This window comes from Paramormyrops kingsleyae, chromosome 7, assembly GCF_048594095.1.
Source record: "Paramormyrops kingsleyae isolate MSU_618 chromosome 7, PKINGS_0.4, whole genome shotgun sequence".
Lineage (NCBI taxonomy): Eukaryota > Metazoa > Chordata > Actinopteri > Osteoglossiformes > Mormyridae > Paramormyrops > Paramormyrops kingsleyae.
The window spans coordinates 25,311,899-25,329,416 of record NC_132803.1 but is presented as its reverse complement, the minus strand read 5'-3'; the positions used below and the strand labels follow the sequence as shown (position 1 = coordinate 25,329,416).

The 17,518-nt window shown below is 39.6% G+C and overlaps 1 protein-coding gene across 5 annotated transcripts in view; it reads right to left on the bottom strand.

Moving 5' to 3' along the window:
• Window positions 1-2,559: 2,559 nt before the first annotated feature.
• dym (dymeclin) overlaps window positions 2,560-17,518 on the bottom strand; it is a 90,113-nt gene continuing 75,154 nt past the window's right edge. For all 5 annotated transcript variants that reach the window (XM_072714603.1, XM_072714606.1, XM_072714605.1 and 2 more), the window contains 2 exons: window positions 13,344-13,457; window positions 2,560-6,976 (listed from right to left, as the gene is read on the bottom strand). In XM_072714603.1, the coding sequence (XP_072570704.1) occupies window positions 6,827-6,976; window positions 13,344-13,457 (264 nt within the window). In that variant the 3' untranslated portion in view covers window positions 2,560-6,826. The remainder of the gene's footprint in view (window positions 6,977-13,343; window positions 13,458-17,518) is intronic.

Below are 17,518 nucleotides of genomic sequence, written 5' to 3'. Positions count from 1 at the left end.
CAGATTTATAAAGGTAACTCTGGAGTCGGCTAATTTGGCTATATTGCAAAGCTTAAACATTACCTAGTATAAAATGCAATAAAAGTAATATTATCCAATTAACCCACATGACAGCCACAGATATGTCTAGAGCGTCAATAAGGCCAGATGGCAGCGTGCTGCCTGCCTGTCTGCGGTGTTGCGTTTCTCGGCATGGCAGACTGAGGGAGCCGGGGGCCGCCGATAACATCTGGCCCTTTAAGCGGCCCCGGTGGCCGGCCGGCCGGCCAGACAGAGATCTCTTGTGCGACTGAAGAATGCCGCTGTAGTCTAATTGTGTCTTAGACAGTAGGCGAGGCGCAGTATGTTAATATGGGTGCCAGTCAGTGTCGCTGCAGGGCAGTGGGATGGATGATTATGATGATGGGATATGTGCGCTTGGGAGGCGCCGCCAGTCAATGGCTCTCGCTCCTATTGTTCCCAGATTCCCCACTGGCGCCGCAAAAGAGCCGCGTTCAACAAGCGAATAGCAGCATTTAAGGTAGTCTGGAAGTAATCACACACCGTACGGCAGGCAGAAAAAACTACTACTACTACTACTACAAGACCGTCAGCTTAAAAGACGTTTAGCTAATTACCTAACCGCTACCGGAGCGTATTACCCGTTTTTGGCAATGTTCACATAAATAACTGAAGGTAGCGAATCTTATTTTATTCTATTTATAATTTAACTGCGGAGCTCAATTTATCGTCAAGTTTTTATTCATTGATTTAGAAAATTACCAAAACAAGAAACAAGCTTGTGAGCTCGGTTTACAGAATAAACAGCCTAAGTTCTAATTTAGTATGCTACGGAAAGTGGGATCTTTCTAACACGTCTCGCACATAAGTAATGGTATGGTATTGTAAACCATTCCTTCAGGACCATTCTCACTGAAATACAATAATTGAAATATATTCTTGCAATTAAAGCGAGTAATTGTTGTCAAATGTCACACTATAGTCGACAGGAGCAATAACTAGGCCTAAATGCAATAATACAATACTCCTGTAGTAACTATACTAGAATAACCAATTGCATTCATACATGTTTTTTAAATTTGATGCTTAATGCATTTATTTTTTTTAGCTGACGCGTCTAATTGCACATCAGGTAGGTTACAATATAATACGCTATATTTAGAATATTTATATGCTGGGTGTTTTAACTGAAATTAAAAGGCAATGTCAACAGGTAGCTACTTCTTAGGTTCATAACCACTAAAACTAGCTTGTTCTTTACATGAAATCCATTACGTACTACTTAAAATTCCTGGGCTCAGGCCATGACATGTGCCAAATTAGTTTCCATGACGACTGCAGTAGATGCATTTCTTGTTCCTTCCTGTATATTTTGTTATACTATCTTATATGGTGTGTTTACAAAAATATAAAGTATGATTTGTTATATTTTACAAAATTCCAGATTTTTGTAATAATGTTTTACAAATTATGATACTTTTGAATAGATTTCAATACAGAAAACAATATTTAAGGTCATGTGAGTTATACGCTTTGTTCTTATGCAAGGGGTAGTTGAATTTAAAGCAGACACTAGTTTTATGTGAGGGAAAAAACACATTAATATAAATAATACTGTTCTAAACCTTTTTGTTTAGTAAGAAAAATATAGGCATGTAATATATAATTGTGACTAGTTACTTACAGCATAAATCTATTTTTTCTTTTTGAGAATGATAGGTTTACTTATTAAACATTTGCACTTTTTTTCCCCACAGCTGATGAGATGGTGTCAAATATGAACTCTTCAGTTAAAAAATGTACACCAAACTGAAGAAGTGACAAATATTGATGTGCATTTCTGCGTGCAGTACTTCAGTCTTTTATCATTGCTATTTATCTTATATTGTGCAACAAATACTGAGTGCAATACATTAGCAGGGAAAACATCCCCTGCAGAAGTGTAAATGCATTTGTTCTGAAATTAGCAGTGCTACAGGGCCTGTGTAATATCATATCCACTGAGCCTTTACTTTGCTTCTTGCCATCCAAATATGATTACATGGCAAAATGAATTGTCCAAGCACAGAGGTATCCTTATATGAAAGACATTAAATGAACAACAGTTTAGATGTATTAAAAAGCTAAGGAATGAGAACATCATTAGTGCATTACTTCCTAAAAGGTGGAAATCCCCTTAAAACTGCTCTACATCCAAATAAGAGCAGACAAAGCTGACTGGTGTCTGCAACTTTTTCATGTGACAGCTTTACTGGTAAACATACCCTATTTATGTTACATCTTGCATGACGGATACAGGCACAGACAAACATGTAACACATGAGGAGTATATTAGCAGTAAGTGCACATGATCTTAGCTTGATAAGTGGCTATTTAAAATAAGATTAAAACATATTTGAAATCATTAACTTTAGGCAAACCCTAAAATACAATTTGGTGTTAAAACAAGAAACAGCAACAGCAAAAAAAAACTTTGAAAATAAAAGATTCAGAGGTGTTTGTGATACATCAGTTTTCTATAATGGCTTATACCTACATTTGTGACATTTTTAAAACATGTTATCATTCATTTAATTATTATTTTATTTATAATGTGAATAGCTGTTTATTTGCCAGTCCAGGAGCCCACACTTATCTTTACTAAGCTGAAGAATATTATAATGCACTGGAATATCACTTGGTTACCCTTGGTTACAGTGTTATGGATAATGACTTGAGCTTTAAACAGGGCTTGAAGAGTAAATTGCTTTGTTAGGGACATACAGCAGATGGTATCTGTTAAAAAAAAGCACAACATGTGAAGGGGAGACATGCATGTTTTTAAACCTCAGCACTTCGTTATAATTTCAAAGGATGATGCTATGGGGTGTGCAACAGTTATAAAATAAAAAAAACAATATTTCAAAAGCAGAATCAACAAGTCTGACACAACACCTATACAGATTATTTATATAAACATATAATTCTCATCATGGTCTTCCTAAAAAAACAAAATGTCAATATAAACATGTTGCATAATTAACACATCTTAAATAACTGTGCAGCATTAATCATACAAGAATTATTGCTTAAAGCTGTCTCACTTATGTCCCCATTTTTAATCTTACAACACTAAACAGTGCAATTTTGCAGGGTCAGAAGGTTGCAAGTATTACATTTCATGAAAGGATTATTTCTCAGACTATGAAAGCCAGCAATTGCATGTCATCCAACGGAGGACCTGGAACACAGTCAGTCTCTGCTTTGGGGCAGGGCAGCAGTTAATTGGCTGGCCAACACCCATGTTCAGTAACCGCTAATCCCTCTAGTACTGTAAAGCAAAATGGAATTTTACTGCCTTTCAATGAAAATAAACGTATATGTGGGGAAAAATGGCAGTTGTTCAGATGGTATTTTAGTTATGTTTTTCATTTTGCAAAAGCATATTAAAATAATCAATTTGCATTTATCTTTAAAAAAAAAAAAAAAAAAGCAGAGGTTCCAAGTCGAAAAGAAGCCATAACTTCCGAGAAGAGCTGCTGTCACATTAATATACGAACTTTGTGAAGAGGCTATATTTTTAGTATCTAGACAGACATTCCAGCTAGTCTATTCCTTGCACAATTTCTCAACCAAAATACATAGAAGTTGGTGTTACGCAACCTTTCCTCAAGTGGGAAGCTTTGATGTAGCTGCGTGGCCGAAGTCGACCCCTGGCAACCTCCCGGATGAGACCTGAAAGGTGATTCTAAACTCCCTGCAGATGTTTGTTTGCTCAAAAAAAACATACACATGCATATATTATTTACATACATACACAATTTATATTTTTAACCAAATAAAGAGCAATTACTATTATTACCAGTATAAATGAAAATCTATAGCTGAAAACAGTGCTAAAAGGTATAAATGTGAACACACTGCACGTTCCAGTGCACAAGTTCAGTCATTCTAACCACATTGTTTTTCTTCATTTCCAGTTTCATCGTATGATTGGTCGTGGTCCCAGGAAGCCCTAGGGGGAATGAGGGTGTGCGCCTAAAAATGACATTACGGTGCCAGCACCCTAAAGACATACAAGGCCTGAGAAAACTGCTCTTCACTTATGCCTCATGCAGGACATTTCTCCTTCTGAATGATGCTTCAGTACCAGCAAACACACACAGGGGTATACAGAAGTCCAGTAGCTTCAGACGGTCAAATTAGCAGAAAAAAGGGCCATAGCTTTTCCACAATTATATTCCATTCTCCTTATTCGGCAGTGATTGACTGATCTTAGAGTCACTCCGTGGAAGCAGAGGTCACTGCGCAGAGGACGCTGTAGGCGGAATATCAGTCCGTTTCAGGGCAGGCACCTAGATACACTCATACGTCAGCGCAATTAAGAAAACCCAATTCAGCTAATTGCATGTTTTTAACTGTGAGAAGACGCACACGAGCATGCGGAGAACATGGAAACTGAACTCCATGTGGGAAAAGAGTGCTGTCCTTAAAATAGTCAAGCAAAGGCTGACCTGACTAGTCAGTTTTAAGCCAAGATTTAAATGTGGATAATGGTGGGGGGCATATAGAAGATCCTCCAGAAGTTGCTTCTAGCAGAATAATAGATAGATGCTGCTCCACCATGCCTGGTTCGACGTCTTTAGATCAAAGGGATATAGCAGGCTTGTATTCTTCAACCAGATTAGAAGTATATTCTGGATGAAAACCTTTTGACTGATTTATAAACAAGCAGCAGTATTTTGTAAAGGAAGGCCATTTAAAGATCTAGGAATTGGTGTAACATCCTCAGATCAATTTACCCCTGTTAGAACTCTAGCAGTAACATTCTGAATGACAAAAAGAGGTATAATGGTTTCTATGGGAGGCCCATTCAAGAGATTGTTGCAGTTGACCATCCTGCTGAAGACAGATGATGAGCTTCTTTAAGTCTTGTTTGGACAAGAAGCCTCTAATTATCTCTTTTTTTGTCTGATTTGGTTATTGGTTTGATATGGACAGCGAAGTCAAAGTCTGAAGCCATTACGACACCAAGATTTCTGACTTCTGATTTTACGTACGTATTTTTAAACCTCTGGAATCTAGCGATTCAATCAGACAGCCAAACGGAAACACAGGGAAATGCAAAATGTGCAATTAAACATTTCAGCCATACATGGAGTACAGAAACAATGAGGACCTAAAGGAAAAACCGAACACATTTATTATTATAATTAATTTTTCAGTGCTGGTCATTTTAATAAAACCAAAAAAAAGTTGATCAACAATACTATGCACAGAAAAACAGAACAATTTACTATTGTTTTTATTATATTCAATTTACCATTATGATGTATTATTGGACTCACCTGTACGCCACTAACATGTGAATGTATCACTTCTGTACTTTTCCTTAGATTATGCTTTGCATACGCATTAGAGATAATTCAACAGATAAACAAAACACTATCTTTCGCTAGAATATTAATAACAGGAGAATAATTCCACCTTTTTTTTTATTGATGTTGGTTTACAAAGATTTAAATTAGCAATACATTACAATCAGGAGGAAGACGGGTAAAGCATTCTCAAAGATTTTAAATGCCAGGCTGGCCGCTCACATTTTTATAGCTGCGATGTGCTGAAAATAAATTAAGTTTTAAAGACTTCAGTTTATACATGTACAGAAAATAAGACATCAGCCCTCCGCTGCTGATCAGGTGTACAGCATCCCTGCTGTGTAACAGCGATCAGTTTCATCGCCTCCATGTAACAAAAGCAGATGTCCCTCGCAGCATTCCGTACCAAATCTTATATAAGCTCATAAACCATATTAGGGCATACATTTTCTTTTCACTCAACCTGACTAGTCTTACTGCAGGGAAAAGGGGGGGTGGGGGGAGAAATCACAAGAAACACCCACTCTTCATATCCTCATAGTAAAATTTACTGAAACAAACATGCTTTTTGTAATTGTGTATAAAAAAAAAAGCGTACATGCACTTGCTGAGTCTCCCCATTCTTGGATTGTGTAATGGATGTATGTACAGATCAAGTTTAAATGAATTAAATTCTGCCCCCCCCCCTTTTTTTTTTAAAGCTTGTGCAAATATATAAACTATATAAGCCCTTAGTATATACTATAGTAAATCAGTATTATAGTATTTAGTATACTATAGTATATACTATAGTATATACTAAGGGCTTGATCAATAAGAAGAGAAAAATATATAATAAAAGGCGATTGGCTAGGTCTGTATCTGAAATTTGGGGTACGTACCACTCAATAGTGTATTGATAAGAATAAAATAATAAACTGTCCATAATGTGAATTAAATAAACACCTTCTACTTGACATCTTGCCTGCTGCAATAATTGTCTTTTATTAATAAAACCTGCATTTGATGCCATATTTTTGTCAGCTGCATTTAGCCAAATATATGATCATAACAGGAAGGAAAACCAGTGAGGCTCCCATTAATGTTTACATGCTTTTTTTTTTGTAACGTTAGCCATCAGTGTGGGAGCTGACTTACTGGTTGCCCCCGCACCCCCCCCCCCCAGCCACCCTATCGAGATGGACCAGTGCCGACGCTCAGTGCGGCAGAAGTGTGGCTGATGTTCAGTCTGCCCAGGAAAAGCGGTGTGCAGTAATGATTCTGGGTTGATGCAGCCAAAAATGAAACATGAACCCTTGTGATCCACTTTCTGGAGCTAGAGGCACCTTCCAAAGCCACGTACAGACAGCCAAGTATTTGCTCACATTCAGGCATAGCTACACGTTACTCGGAAATATAAACCCCAGAAACATCCAGCCGTACCCCCCATCCCCTCCAGTACTCTCATACATATATTCACACAAGCGAAGTCAGCTGGAATCCATGCTGAAGAGCTCAATGCCTTGGGGGGTCCAGTGGAGACCCACCCCCGAATTGAAGACCAGGGACCAAACATATGGTATGAAGAAGTCTTCAGGTTGATCCTCTTCCACGTACTTGAACTTCAGCTCTGGAAACTTCTACACAGGAATCACATGAAGGACAGATTAATACAGGTTTTATTTTCTCACTCTAATTTATCATGTATATCTTTACCTGATTCACATAACGAGATTATTTAGTGCAGTAATCTCAGTTCCTTAACGACTGCCCACTTTCATAAGGCTTTATTTTCTTAAGCTTTCCCTTGATGAGATGGTTTCTTTGACCTTATACAGGTAAACGGCTGAGCTGACAGTGTATACAGTGAACGTTGTGCTGACATGTGCTTGACATTTCTGCTTAGTTATACTGCATATGCAAACAAAATTACCGCATGTATAACAACCCTCTGTAACTGGTTATAGTACAGGGTTAGGGCGAGCTGGGATGAATCTCAGGAGACAGGATGTACGGGGCAGGCAGGTGGCCTGCCAGAGCATCACACAGCACCAGTCACATTCTCTGGGAGGTTTTGGGAAACACATTTACTGAGCCGCATGTCTTTGCAAATTGGGAGAAACCAGGAGTACTCACTGCACTTGGGATCGAACAGGAAAAACTCCACACACAAAAAGCCAAGACAGGAATCAAACCCACAGCCATAGAGGTAAGAGGATGCAGACACCCCCACGCTGACTTTTACTAAAACCCCCTAAATTATTTTATGTCTAATTTTATTTATTGCTTCAAAGAATAATGTACATAATCTCTAGATTATCTGGTTTTAGTATGAGAGACTGAATTTTTTAAAAAATACAACATTCTTCACAGTTCACTGTTTAAATTTTACATTTTGTTTATATATCTTGTTTAAGAGATACAGCACTTTCCGGAACACAGAGGCAGGGTATATTTAAAGGAGGGGGGGAGGGGGGGGGGGAGAGAAAAAAATCAAATTTAAGAAATTATTAAATGTGACAGAATACAGCAGCTTCATGTGGAAGTCACCTCGTAAAACTATCAGCTTCTGAGGTAATAGTCTTTAAATATTGAGTAACTTATAATCAACTACCTGTCTAAGAAAGGAAACACATTTGTTCAAGATTGTCAATGTCAGAAAAACAACCAGTGACAGATTACACAATTTCTTCTTGATCTGGAGGGAACACAAGCATCCCCAAGCATTCAGATGGGGGCTCATTCAGCCAGTGAAACGGCGGGCATGTTATAAATTCTGACAGGATGTTATGCCATCAAAAATTTCAGTGGAGACCAATTTCCGAGAGAGAGCTGCCTTTCGTCTCAAACAGAAATTCCACTTCTCTTTGCACTGAATCTTTTATAAATCATCTGCCTTATTAGTGCCCGACTCCCCCACTTTGAATAATATAGAGATAAGCCAAGCTGCCCCCCCCCCCCCAAAAAAAAACCAAAACATCCTTCTCGAAAATATTCCAAAACGCATTCATTTTCGAAGTAATTTAATCCTCTAAAGCGCTTACAGCAGACGTCACATAAGAGGTGGCACTTTATGAAGAGAAGTGAGGATTCCCCAGTGCCATTTGGACAAACCCCCGAGTGACACAAAGGGTATATGCAAGCTGCCCATCGTGTTACCATAATTGCACTGTGCTGAAGGGAACTCGTCTAACAGCGAGATCCACAAGAAGCAACACAGACCCTGCTCTATTATTCATAGCCTGCCGGCTGCAATGCACACTACATCCCGACACATTCTGGCTAAGGGCAGACAGGAGGAAGATGGCTGGCTTCATTAATAACAGCAGTATCTTGTCATACCCACAATGTTAAGAGTGCCTAGAGTTATTCCACTGAGAGTAACACTGTAAAAAACAGCATATAAATATTCATTGCCAACTCACCCCTCTATTTTAGCAGAGTACAGCCTCAGAGCTGGAAACGGTGAGTAATGCTCAGCACGCCATATACAGCCTGAATATACCAATAACTCACGCAAGAGAAAACACACGGATGAAAAAGGGAACTTCTGGAACTCGCGTGATAGGAAACGATTCCTGAAATCTGGTAAAAGCAATATTTATTTTTTCATTCATTAACAATAAAATTAGATTGGAATTTCTCAGGTGGGTAAAAGATAAAGCCGTCAGCTGTCGGAGATTAGTCAAAATTGTAGGACGGGCCAAAAATCCCAATTCGTTACTGTGCAGCTCAGCAGGTTATAAATCTGGCTCCATGTCCGGAAGGTTATGGGGTAAAACCCCTTGGTTGGCAGAGTAATATCATCAACACTGGGCCCTTGAATAAGGCCCTTAACGCCGAGCGCTACAGGAATGCTAGATGGCATTTGACCCCGCACTTTCTTCACTCGTACGTCTCACTGGACAAAAGCATAAGCTGAATAGATAAATGTAGATCATTTTAATTGTTTAATTTCATTGTTAATGCACATATTGCAAGTGATAATGTATTATTACCAGAAACTTGGAATTGTTCAGGTAATTTTATTTGGATGTCATTTGAAATTTTACGTAACATAATAAATGGAAATACTTCCAGACTTCAGCTTTCCTAAAGTGAAACAAGAATTAAGGTTTTCTAACTTTAACTCATAAAGCCAAAGTGCATAAAGATCAAGATCAAGTCAGATGCATTAAAACCTAAATCCTAACAAGGACATCTACTTTAACACGGACTGTAAAAAAGTAGAGCCTGCGCTTATGCAAATGCTTTCCACGCAAAGATGGGAGACAGAGGGGTTAACGGGAACGATCAGCTATCTCTCTCTCAGCTCCCAGTCTTCAGTTTGTGAAGCTTTTAAAGCTTTCATGGAAAAAGGAGGTTTGTCCCACAAGGATGTGTGCAAGAACTGGTGAAAAAAAACAAAACTATACAGAAAAAGCAACACATCTGAGGTGAGGCCGAATAAAGAAAGACAGAATCAGAGGCTGTTCTGAGGTGAGGCCGAATAAAGAGAGGCAGAATCAGAGGCTGTTCTGAGGTGAGGCCGAATAAAGAGAGACAGAATCAGAGGCTCTTCTGAGGTGAGGCCGAATAAAGAGAGACAGAATCAGAGGCTGTTCTGAGGTGAGGCCGAATAAAGAGAGACAGAAACAGAGGCTGTTCTGAGGTGAGGCCGAATAACGAGAGAGAATCAGAGGCTCTTCTGAGGTGAGGTCGAATAAAGAGAGACAGAATCAGAGGCTGTTCTGATTTGTTATTATTCTGCTTATCAAAACACAGGCCAGTGTGGTGATTCACATCGGGAACACACAGAGCTGCTGTCCCACGATCTCTAGGTCCTGGAAAACAACAAGCTTCCTGAGTAAAAACGGCTAATTGGTGAGAGGTCATCATGTTGGTGTAGGGGGAGATGGCTCACGGACTCTGGAAGGTCTGTCCGCAGGGCAGCTCCTGCTCGCTGGAGCCAGACTGTCTATCGCTTATCACTGCAGACCAAGGGAGTCCGCGCCAAACAATACATTCCACGGGCGATGTTCCTGAAAGTGACTGGGCCCAAAAGCCAGAGTAACAACACAGGCACGTCTCTGGTGATACTGAAAATGAAAGCCTTTCTCCAGGCGGACAGGCCTGGGTGGTGCCACTGTTTCTGCCTGGAGGGAGAAGGACTATCAGACATAATGGGGGCAGTCGGGACAGTGCCGCCAGAGAGACGGGACCCAGGCTTCCAAAAAAGCTTCACCATCTTCTGTTTACCGTCTATTATGTATCTGTAGATTTGTCTATTCAGGCCCACAGGACAGATTTGCTACCCAGGGAAAAAATCTAATAGTAGCTAAATCAGAGTGAATTAATTCATTTTTAAAGTATACACAGTTAGCTAGATGATAATTTTTTATTTATTGATTGTTACCCAAATACGACATTCGCACGAGTGACCAGTTTTCCCCAGAAATAATAGCAGACAGACTAATTCTAGAAAACAAATGTCTAGTTTTTGTGATGTGAAGATAAAACATTAATTTATACTAACAGTTACTGAAGGCCACTAGGTGCTCCACCTCCAATGGAGATAGAGATGACACCCCCTCAGGCTCCGCCCCTAACATATACATGCCCTTTGCGCCTTAGTAACCTCTATACTTCACACACTAATTAAAAGAAATAACAATATTTTTATTAGCCTTGGGTACACCTAGGATGGGAAGTCAATCCATTACGGAGCATGTGCAGGCAGACAGACAGACAGACAGGCAGGCAGGCAGGCAGGCAGGCAAGCAGACAGGCAGACAGACAGGCAGGCAGACAAGCAGACAGACATGCAGGCAGACAGACAGACAGGCAGGCAGACAAGCAGACAGACATGCAGGCAGACAAGCAGACAGACATGCAGGCAGACAGGCAAGCAGACACACAGGCAGGCAGGCAAGCAGACAGACATGCAGGCAGGCAGACAGACAGGCAGGCAGACAAGCAGACAGACAGGCAGACAGACAGGCAGGCAGACAGACAGGCAGGCAGACAAGCAGACAGACAGACAGACAGACAGACAAGCAGACAGACAGACAGACAAGCAGACAGGCAGGCAGACAAAGGTAGGCAGACAGACAGACAAGCAGACAGATAGACACACAATGTACTCATATCTTTGTGGGGACCATCCATTCATTTCTATGACCATAACCCTAATCCCAGCAATGACAACCTTAACCCCTACCCAGCCCTAACCTTAACCATAAGTAACCAAACTAAATACAAGACTGTTGGCACTTTTAGTTTTTTGATTGCAGTCACACATTTTTATAAAATCAAGTGTCCCCTTGTGGGGACTGGAAAAATGGTCCCCAGTACATCAAAATAACAGGTTTTTCATCACATTGTGATCCCCACAATGTAATGTATACACACACACACACACACACACACAGACATACACAGAGCCTATTATCAATGTAATATCCCCACTAAATGGGCTTCATGTTACACACAAAATCCAGTTCAAGTACCGTTTATAATAACTGTAGGGGAATTTGAGTGAGATGTGGGTTGGTTACAACTCAAGTATGGTGAAAGTGTTAGTGGCCAAACAAGAGCACTCATTTTGCTTGTGGGGGTTTCCATGGCCATGCTTATGTGGAGGTGGGAGTAGGATTATATGCCAGGGGTCCAGCTCTGGTCCTTCCAGAATAACTGATCCATCTTGATTTACCTGTCCAGCTGAGGAAAGCAACTCCATGCAATTTAGTTTTACGTTCCGGCCTACATCATAGAGTATGTGCTGAAGTAGCCGTTCTGTTACGCTTGCATGGCACAGTCATATTAAGATACTTTGCAAGCAATGTTATTATTTTTCAGATTGACACTGCAGATTCAGCAGAGCAGACACTAAATGTGCTGCCTCTAGAGGTTAATTATGGTAAAGATGAAACCATACAAAACAATAATTTATGGGGACCAAAGACAGGCAAAGGGAAAGGGGAAAATACACATGAATGGCATTTTTATAAAGAACATCTGAGTTCTCATACATTTTTAATACAGTTTTCAGCAATAATACAAGTGTTAGCATTCATTGGCATTAACTTCCTATATATTTTCAACCAAGCAGTATTTTTGATATAAAAATGTTCGTATTTGTTGCATAAATTACCACAGCTGTATCGGTCAATGAAAGCCTGATTCTGAGTGACTGTTCAGGGACATTAATTGTGATATTCTTTGAGGAAGGAGAACATGCTGGGAACAAGTCAGAGGCAGCTAAACTACAACTTGGCAAGTCCCAGGTACGCTTAAGAATGCCCCAAACAGACAACCAGCAAAACAGACAACACCAATGGACAGACAGTTCCTGTTTTCTTAGTATGACATATGCTCATTCAGATGTGCTTCACTGATTTAAGCATGTATTAATGCAAGATGGCGGTTTCAGTCAAGTTTCCACTGGCAAACTAACAACATACTGAAATATAGAGAATATGAGAACAACTTAAAGCTTAACTAAATGAATTACATTAAAGCTAGAATGAATGTTTAACTGAATTGTGCATGTTCTGCCCCTTTAAGACTTAACCAAGCCAGATTCTGTAAGTTAAAGAGTCAAAGCAAATAAATATCTTTGTTATTGCTATCATTCATTCTCATTACTCTTCACTCTGAACTGCTATGACTGACTTCATCACTGGATAGGAGAAATTGTCGCAAATGTTTTATATGGTTCTGTGTGTCTGGTTTTATTCCGAAACACGAAAACTCATTAACCACGACATTTTATTAGCACCCTTGATTCATTACAATAATGAATGTTAAAGTTTCAAATATATAACATACTCATAATTCTGAAAACTTTAGGTAGCCGACAGTAGGTCAGTTTCTAAAATAATCTTGAAGCAGAAGCGAAAGACTTTTCTTAAAGGTGCGGTTGTTGATACGCAGAATTAAACGGCTCCTCACCTCCTCAGTCGTTTCCATGCCATCCAAGGCCGAGAACAAGAGGTGAAACACACACGTCTGTGTGAAAATACTCACTTTGAGTCGGTCTTTGGGCAGGGCCACGGCGCCTTTTTTGATGACCTCCTGGACCCGCTCCACTGACAGATCTGAGCCGGCCTGCTCCAGACGAGCGCTAAAGAACCCAATTACCTGCAGGCACAGCACAACATCACATCATTTACTTACAGAGCAGTTTTGAAATGGATTTATAATCACTAATGACAGATTTCTGCTTTAGTATAACCTTGGACAACCAAGAGAGGTTAAAAAGAGCTTTGGAGAATATGTGGCTAGTTCAGGTCCAGAAAGGACAAATCCAGACCAAGGTTTTGTTTCAACCAGCCAGTTGAGTATAAAGAGACACATTCACAGAGTACTCAACTGGTTGGCTGAAACAAAACCTGGGTCTGGATTTGTACTTTCTGGACCTGAACTTGCCACCTCTGGTTTGGTGTAGAACAGTTCCATACCATGGAAGGGCATTTTGCAGAGTAAAGTGATGCTGCATTCAATGCCATAAAAGTGTCATCATCCTTACAGCTTATATGCGATGGTTAGCTGAAGGCTCTCCAATGCAGGAATATGCAGCAAACAATGGAACTTTGGCAAATATGCAAGTAAGACAATGGTTTCTGCTTCTTGATCAACCTGCAGTTTAGAAAATGGCAGATTCCTCAGAGCGGCAAAGAATTTCAGAGGCATTTCAGTGCAGGAGGTACGTTCACCAGTCAAGAATTGTGTAGGCTAGCAAGAGCTAAAGGAGCGCAGAATCCACAAAGAACAGATACGTCAGCAGAGACTTTGGTTCAAATGATCCTTTTTCGTTTGCGGCATATTGGTAAAAGACAAACAAAGGATGCTCATGTCTGTTGCTGTTTAAAAACAAAAATCAGCACCATTTTACCAAAGAATAAGTATTTATGGGTGTAGAATCTGCATTATCTACAAATGTTTTGGAGAATTTAGTAACAAACATTGTATGAAACTTAGATAAGCAGCACAATCCACAAACTTGCATCTACAAATTCCCGACCCATTCCAATCAACACAAGCACCATAACATAAGCAGGAACCCCTTTTCAAGCCTCCATACAACAACTCTTTAAATTAAATCAAATATCTGAAACAGAACTCTCTTGCAATAAGGCATTGACTGCAACAGCAAAACCACAGCAATCCTCCAGAAAACTCCATCAAGACAGGCCAGGATTGGGAAGGCAGAGGTTTCCGACGGAGTGCCAGCGGTTTTTCAGCTGCAGTCAGACCCGGTCCGTTTCTGCCCTTGCGAGAGGCAGAGATCACAGTCATCCTCCAACAAAAAGTACCAAGGGGGAAGGAGGAACATCCTTAGAATAGCAGAAAATGAGGACAAGGCCTGATTCCAAAATGTAAGCACATCTGGGCACTTTCAAACATCTATGAGACTCAAACCTCTTTTCCAGATATTAAGTATAGTTAAAAGCTTATGTGAAGCCTGCGATAAAAAGAATAAATAGAGCAAGCTAGTGCCTTTATGTTGCCACTGAGATCAAACAGATTATGCAGAAAATCCATAGACAACCTCAAACCCCAAAAGGCACAAGTCAGTTATGCAGAATTAATACACAGGAACAAAAGATTATGTTCTCATATAAGCAAAGAGCAATGTCATTAAAAACATCACTAGGTATAAAATCCCCTTTGTCATTCATTAGGGAAGATGAAAATGGAAAGGGATCAGTAAGGAGTAACAGCCAGGTGTAAAATATGGTTTTGAAGTCTATAAAGAAAGAAGAGACTTTATGTAATGGACCAATGACAGCATATTAGCATGTCAGAAATAAACCAAAAAGACAAACTGACACACAAAGGAATAAAAATAAACTGGTGAGCTGAATCCCACAGGCCATAACGGTGTTGAAATTGTAGCGTGTAATCTATCGTAGACGGGGGGTGAAAAAAATGCATTGCAGAGATCAATTAAATATTTCAGATGGGAAAGTGAATTCTGGGGTCACATTTCCTGACGACATGCTGATCACCGATTTGCTGACAAAGACGAGGTGGGAAGTGCCCACCTACTATAATGACTGGAAATTAAACTGAATAAACTTCCAAGGAACAGAACAACGCAATAAGATTTTCTTAAGAAAAGGTCCTTCATTCCTTCTAAAAATTAAGCTTTAGGCTTTGAAATGACATTTTGACTTCTGTTGTGAAACCTGCACATCACTGGTTCCAGGACTTTACAACACGACAAGTTCAAAGCTCCACTTAGCCAGCTTGTGTCACGAATGGCAATTCATGGCTGGGCACTGAGCCACAGTGAACACCAACAGAGATATCGCTCACAAATGAAGCAACTCGACTCACAGACCACATATCTGCTTGACCATATGTGTGGACTACAGGAGAAAATATGACAGCTTTTGTAGCAAAAAGGTAATTTATCTTAAAATCCTCTTAATACTATTAAAAAAACATCAACAGATTAACTTTATAAACTGCAAGTTTATTAAGCCATAATTAACAGAAGCCTTTTTATTTTGTATTCCCGGCTGACTTCAACATATCAATTACTCAACTGAAAATCCACCCACTGAGGGACTTGCGCATTTCACTTAAAAGTAGTGGTTCTTAACCACGACACAGAGCCCAAGCAGGCGGACAACGCAGTCAGAGTCGTTCTCTACAATTACAAGTTACATTTCCCAGGACTAATGGACGCAACTTTGTTTCAAGTATCACACTGAAACGATGTCGTTGAGTGGACTGAAACGGGCTCTCGATCAGAGACTGTACATGTGGTGAAAAGGGTACCAACTCCATTCTAAGCAAAAACATATGAGATCTTCTGACAAAATTATACACTTCTTTAAACATTCACCGTATAACTATGTGATGGTACGGATACTAAACCGAGCAAGAATGCTGAAAGTGCATAACAGATGGCAAAAAATGTAATGAAAAAGTAGCTACAAAACATGAAGGACAAAAAAGCCCCCCAGCCAGTAACTATAGATGTATTTATTATAATTTAATGTCTGACCCAACCACTTTTTGCAACACGTTCATCCTTACTCAATCAGCCACTATATCGTATTGCCTCATGTTCCGATTTTAGGGTGCTACTCTGGTACTGGACAATGTTTATTCTGGAGCAGAACTGCCACTAACATGAAGCATGGACTCCAAAGGCAGACATCATTCATACTGGTGTGGCTGGTTTAATGAGCCTCTGAAGTATACAGGAAAAGCATTCCAGACACGTAGCTCAAAATTCCTGCTGATCCGTCTTTCTTGCGACAGATTCCGGCATAATGTAGCATCACTTGCAATGCTTGTCTAAGGCTGCTTAAATATTAAGAACATAAGCAGATGATAAATTATTCAGAATGTCACTAAACCAAAGTGCTAACATGAGTTTTCATATTTGCTAAAGCTAAAAAGGTATTTATATCAGTGTACAACTGTAGCCTATACTAAAAAAGTATAGTGATGAATCGCTATACCACTGAAGCAGAGAGTGAATGAGTAAGCTGGACTGCATATTATGGACTGTGGCAAACAGAAATTGACTGAATTGGACTTTATTTGCTCTACGATGCTGATTTAATGTCTCGGGCTAAATGTGCTGTAGCGATAGCTACTTCATGCTGGCTCCACTACACATTATGCCAGTGGGTGCTAACACAGAAATATGAATGCCGGGGATTCTTACTGCATGACACACACTCAACCATCAGCAATTCTAACACTGGTTTCATGAAGGAAAAAAAAAAAGACACTGCATTTCATCTCCCAGCAGGTTTACAGCAGATAAAATGCAGTGTTGTTAAAGCCAAAGCGCTTCCTTTAAACCTAATTAAAGCAAAAGTTATAAAAATAAATTACATTACTCCTAGAGGGAAAGTGCGGGGTAAATCATTTAGAGAATTATTATAGCACTTATATTTAATAACACAGTACAAATCATTTAAGGAACCTTTTTTTTCCTTTTTAGAGTGAATCACTGAATAGTATAATGAGGTTATATGATGTCTTGTTTTAAGCCAGAATAATTACGCAAGTTAATCAAATACAATACAATAATACAGTACTTTGTCATGCAGTATTTGTGCATTTACTTAACTACAACGTAACTGAATAGGTATATTGTCAGTTTAACGTCAAAATGAAACAAGATAGCGCTAATAAGATGATCATAATGATAAGAATGTATGCAGGTAGAG